The sequence below is a fragment of the Helianthus annuus genome, chromosome 2 (assembly GCF_002127325.2).
Source record: "Helianthus annuus cultivar XRQ/B chromosome 2, HanXRQr2.0-SUNRISE, whole genome shotgun sequence".
Lineage (NCBI taxonomy): Eukaryota > Viridiplantae > Streptophyta > Magnoliopsida > Asterales > Asteraceae > Helianthus > Helianthus annuus.
In genome coordinates this window covers 170,264,867-170,270,882 of record NC_035434.2, presented here as the reverse complement: position 1 = coordinate 170,270,882, position 6,016 = coordinate 170,264,867, and the positions used below count along the sequence as shown (strand labels likewise).

Genomic DNA, 6,016 nt, shown 5'->3' with positions numbered 1-6,016 from the left:
TTCAGCTTGTACATAATTTATCAAAGTTCCTATGTCAATGAAACCAGTGGCGAAGTTTGAGATTTTTGAAGGGGGGTCGAAAACGTATATACTCAAAAATTTCAATAGAACCGGGGGTTGAAAATGCATATACCCAAAAATTTCTATACAAAAGCTACATACATAACACTACTGAGCGAAAAGTTCAATCCCACCTTTCTAACCTTCGCCCTGAATGAAACTTTATGTTTTGCCTTTTGTATTGTACATAACTCTTTTTGTGTGTGTTGGGGGTGGGGTGGGGTGGGGTGGGGGGGGGGGAGCCACATGGATGTGGTGTTGTTAAGTATGTATTTTTTGAGATTAGTTAACTAATTAAACTTGTACGTAATTCATTTTTAAAATATATCATATCAACACAATTTTCGATATGAGTAGGATAAAGTGTTTTTTCCTAACTAATGAGAGATAAAATAACTAATAAGAAAAGTTATAAACTATTTATTATTATAAATTGACAATATACATGTATGTATAATTCAAAAAACCAAAACTCTTTAAAAGATGCGATTAGCAGTAAAAAAAATTGGTTTAGTGAAAATGTGTGGTTTCGAATGGTTATTAGCGTTCTCAATAACAATATGTTTTTTCTTAAGATCCCTATCCTAGGGGATGGTTCAAATGAAAACCACTTTTATTGTGAAAACTCGAAAACTAACTAAAAAAAACCTAAAAAACACACAAAAAAAATTTTTTTTTTTTCAATTTTTTTATAAAAATCGCTGGTTTTTATATATATAAAAAAACCTTTTTTTCAAAAAAAAAAAAAAATTGTGTAGTGCACATACATGTGCACTACACAATTTTTTTTTTTGAAATTTTTTTTATATAAAAAAACCTGCGAAATTTGGTTTGCAAAAAAAAAAAAAATTGTATGTTTTTTTGGTTTTTTTAATTAGTTTTCAAGTTTTCACAATAACTAGTGGTTTTCATTTGAACATTCCCCCTATCCTATGTATGTATTGTAAAGGCACGAGATAGTATATATTGTAAAGACACGTGGTAGAGATTAAAAAAAGTAATCAGCCAACGACCCACCAAAGTAAATCAATGGGAAGCATTTTCACAGTTAAATATTTTCGAACGGTTTTGATATACACACTATGATAAATGAAAAAGAAGACCCAAATAATATAGTCCAAGATATGCATAAAGTAGTGACAAGTGTCCGTTTCATTGTTTTTTTATTGAATTTTAGTTAGACAAGAATTCAGTCAATATCGATTCGATTCCTTAAAGTAACATTAAATTCACAAGTTAAAAATTAGCTAGTTAAATAACTAAAACAATTATAGTTCAATAATTATATGGGAATATTATAATTAGAAAATGGGTGATTATAATTCGTCTAAAGAAAAAGAAAGGACATTTTTAAACCTACGCTAGAAAGTTTAGGCAGTTGGGACATAGCACAGTACATTAACTATATAGGTAACAGGGCACGTTAAATTGGACTTTTCGAAAAGAAATTCATAAGTACAAATATAAAAGGAAAAGTGTGCGTGTACTATCAAGTTAGACTGGAAGGTATGGGGGCCGGCTGATGTCCGGCTAGGCCCGGCGCTGGACCCCCACACCGCCCCCTGGGGCTCGGCTGGTCCAACCCGGCACCCCACAGCCGGGGTTGCCGCTCCATGCTTTCAAAAAGTAGCCGTTATTCAACGACAATTTTATTAAAAAAAAAAATTTTCATTTTCCTTTTAAATAAATACCACAATCTAATCCATTTTTATACCATTCTCTCTCATTCTACTCCCATTCTTCTCCAATTCTCTTCCTTTTTTATAAAAACACTCTATAATTTTTATACCATCCTCTCCCAATCATGAATCCATTCAACCCAAACAACCCCAACCCAAACAACCCCAACCCAAACAACCCCAACCCGAATAATCCCAATCCGAACCAACCTAATTTTTTTTCGAGTCCCGCTTACACTCCGACTATGGATCCTTCGTGGGGGGCTTCGCAATTTCCGTTTTCGGGTTTCCAACAAACACCCAACGCCTTCTCACAAATGTCTCAACTTCAACAAGTTCAACAATATCAAGCGCTCCAACAAATCATGCACCGCAACACGTTTGAACAACTCCAATCGCAATCGCAACCCCCGGTTCAACTTGAAGATGATGATGAAGAAGTCGTCCCCGAATTACCACCGCAAGAGCTCACGCGCAAAAAAAACAAGGGGAAGGGAAAGAAGGTTGAAACCGAAACCGCGCCAAAACCGAGAGCAAAGGGGAGACCTTGGACGAAAGTAGAAGAGGAGGCGCTAGCTATGGCGTTTGTTAAGGCCTCTACTTGCCCGATTGTCGGTATGAACCAAACTTTTAATTTAAATTTAATTTTTTTTTACTAATGCACTATTTTTTAAAATTTAGGAAACAACCAAACGGGTAGTAGTTTTTGGAAGAAGACAACGGATAGATTTAACGCGATTATGGAGCATGGTCCGGCTCGTGATGTCGAATCCGTCTCGGGCAAGTGGCGAAAAATGATCAAGGTCGTCAACGCCTTTAACCAAATTTATAACCAAATTTACCTTTCTCCTCCAAGCGGGAGTAACGACCAAGATATTCTTAACCTTGCTATCGCCAAGTGGGACTCCCAAAATGCAACGCCTTTCCCGCACTTCCGAGCATGGAACGTTGTAAGGAAAGAACAAAAATGGAAGCCGGTTCCAAATGAGGTCGCAACGGCCAAACGCACTAAAACTTCCGAGTCCGGAAGTTATAGTGCGGGAGGCTCCACCGCTCGATGTCAAATCGACATAAACGACGACCCGGAAGATGACGAGGATGTGTTGCCCGTTCACGAGTCGGAACGTCCCCCCGGGAGGGACAAAGCAAAAAAAGAAGCGGCCGGAAAGCGAAAAGTGTCCGGCTCGAGTGGAGGTGGCGGCTCGAGTGGAGGTAGGGGCGAGAAGGCATCGTCAAAAATGGACGACTTGATAAACGAATTCCGTTCGTTCAAAGAGTTCGCGGCCGAAAAGTATACTCACAAGAAAACCGTGTCGTCCGACTATGCTCGAGCGGAAGATTTTAGGATTATGCGGTTGGATCTCGACTCGGTTCCGGAGGATGAACGCGAGGTTTATCGGAGGATGAAGGAAGAGGTGAAAAAAAATGGACGTCGTAGGTTTTTTTTTATTTTTTATTTTCGGTATTTTTTTTTAGGAAACGTAATTTTTTTTATTTTTATTTTCGGTTTCTTTTTTTAGGAGATGTAATTTTTTTTTATGTTATGAAATGAAATTATTTTATGTTGTTTTATATTGTGTTTTTTAAATTTTATAAAGTTTTTATTACCTTGGGTTATTAAATTAAACCATATGAAATTATAAAATAACGAAGTGGGGCCCATCCTCCATCCCCCTCCATCCTTCATTTGGCTCATCCCCCACGAGCCGCCTACGTGGCGCCTACGTGGAGGCTCATCCCCGTGGGGATGAGCCGAACCATACCCTTTAGTCTTAAGACTATTGTGGCCTTAAGTCTCTTATTCATGTATAATAAGACTAGTGGGTATGGGGAGGCTCATCACCATGAGGATGAGCCGCCACGTAGGCGTCACATCAGCAACTCATGGAGGATGGGCCTCCATGCATTTTGAGGGGGTAGAGGATGAGCCTACCCCACCTTTTATTTTATAATTTTCTATGTTTTTTTTTGTTAATTTAATAAAAACTTTAAAAACATTAAAAATTACAACATAAAACAACCTAAATAAAATCATTTCATAACATTAAAAAAATTACATTTCCTAAAAATAAAAATTAGTAATCCTAAAAACGAAAAAAAAATTACGATACGATACGATTAAAAAACTAGAAAACCTACGACGTCCATTTTTTTCACCTCTTCTTTCATCCTCTGATAAACCTCGCGTTCATCCTCCAGAACCGAGTCGAGATCCGTCGCGAACTCTTTGAACGAACGGAATTCGTTTATCAACTCGTCCATTTTCGACGATGCCTTCGAGCCCCCACCTCCACTCGAGCCGCCACCTCCACTCGAGTCGGCCCCTTTTCGCTTTCCGGCCGCTTCTTTTTTTGCTTTGTCCCTCCCGGTGGGACGTTCCGACTCGTGAATGGGCAACACATCCTCGTCATCTTCCGGGTCGTCGTTTATGTCGATTTGACAACGAGCGGTGGAGCCTCCCACACTATAACTTCCGGACTCGGAAGTTTTAGTCCGTTTGGCCGTTGCGACCTCATTTGGAACCGGCTTCCATTTTTGTTCTTTCCTTACAACGTTCCATGCTCGGAAGTGCGGGAAAGGCGTTGAATTTTGAAAGTCCCACTTGGCGATAGCAAGGTTAAGAATGTCCTCGTCGTTACTCCCGCTAGGAGGGGAAGTGTAAATTTGGTTAAAAATCTGGTTAAAGTTATTGATGACCTTGCTCGTTTTACGCCACTTGCCCGAGACGGATTCGACATCACGAGCCGGACCATGCTCCATAATCGTGTTAAATCTATCCGTTGTCGCCTTCCAAAAACTACTACCCGTTTGGTTGTTTCCTAAATTTTAAAAAATATTGCATTAGTAAAAATAAAAAATAAATGGTTTAAAATTTAAATTAAAACTTTGGTTCGTACCGATTATCGGGCAAGTAGAGGACTTAACAACCGCCATTGCTAGCGCCTCCTCCTCTACTTTCGTCCAAGGTCTCCCCTTTGCTCTCGAACCGCTTTTTGGCGCGGTTTCGTGTCACACCCCAATTTTCCACGTGTCACCGGTGGGCCCGGTGGGGAGTATCGTGACGTAGTTGATATCATCATAGTCAAACAACACAATTTAAAATGCACAGCGGAAGCAAAAGATGAATATATTACAATCCGATATAAAGTAATATCAAAGTATTACAAACGGAAAGTAAAGGATCCACAGGCGGATCAAAGATAAATGAAACATTGTTCAACAGACTTCAGGCATCTAAGCTTGCGAGACTTCTATATGATGCTAGGAGAAACCAGCCTATTCCGTTTAGCACCTGCACTTAGCCTTTTTGGAAAATACGTCAGTTTTCACTGGTAAATACAATTTAACTAACTCATTTTGAAAATGTTTTAAAATTTGATTTGAATGCACATGGCACAAAACTTTTTATAACTTGGGATAATTAATCAAATCTAATCTTGTAAAAGAATTACATGTTCGTTATGCGTTCAGTCGCCCGGTTCGTGCCGGGTTTAAGATTAATTGACACACCACATAGTATAAATCCGCGGCGGGAAGCCAACGGTTATACCTTAATAATTATGGACACATTGTCGGGTGTACGCCTACACCCGCGTGTCAAGGTCGTGGCCATTTCGTAAAATGGTGCCAAGGATATCCGGGACATGGTCATTAAGCTCCCAAAGGCGTAAAACAAACAAAACCAATTTTTCAAACGGGTCACATTGATAATACCCAACTACTAATGAGTTAGGGTCAATTTCCCGACCAAGCGGTATTTTATATACCATACCCCCAAGCCCGTATAATGGAAAATAAGTTAAAAGTATTTACCTGTGACAACTCGAACTTTAGACTTATTTTGAGTAACGATACGTGTTTACAAGAACGTTATTAATTGAATGAATACTTGGTATGTTATGTTTATGTGCATTATGTGTGTATGTATGTTATGTGATGCACGAGCCCAAACCACACACTAAAACCCGATCGCACAAGGCCAACCGGTCACACAAGCCCATTTGGGCCACACTTTGAAATCGGACCCCATTAGATAACCGAGTTGGGCTCGGCCCACTCCCCCTTTACGCAAACAAACACCCTTAGGGACTTGTTCCTCTCATTTTGTTACAAAACATTATCACAACAAGAAACCCTACTTGCTCTCTCTCTCCCTCTCGGCTTGCTTAGAACCCGACGGCAGGAACATCCACAACTCGGATCACCCTCTCCCCTCCCTAATTCGGTTAGTATGTTTTGATTCATGAGCATTCGGATAGTTGTTGATGATAATATTC

At 39.5% G+C, this 6,016-nt stretch overlaps 1 protein-coding gene across 1 annotated transcript; it reads right to left on the bottom strand.

The window, feature by feature from the left end:
- Positions 1 to 3,792: 3,792 nt before the first annotated feature.
- LOC110900570 lies at positions 3,793 to 4,673 on the bottom strand. Its single transcript, XM_022147455.2, has 3 exons — positions 4,637 to 4,673; positions 3,897 to 4,558; positions 3,793 to 3,801 (listed from the first exon to the last, which is right to left on the bottom strand). Exons 1-3 carry the CDS (start codon positions 4,671 to 4,673, stop codon positions 3,793 to 3,795), a joined length of 708 nt encoding a protein of 235 aa, XP_022003147.2.
- Between the last annotated feature and the right edge of the window lie 1,343 nt (positions 4,674 to 6,016).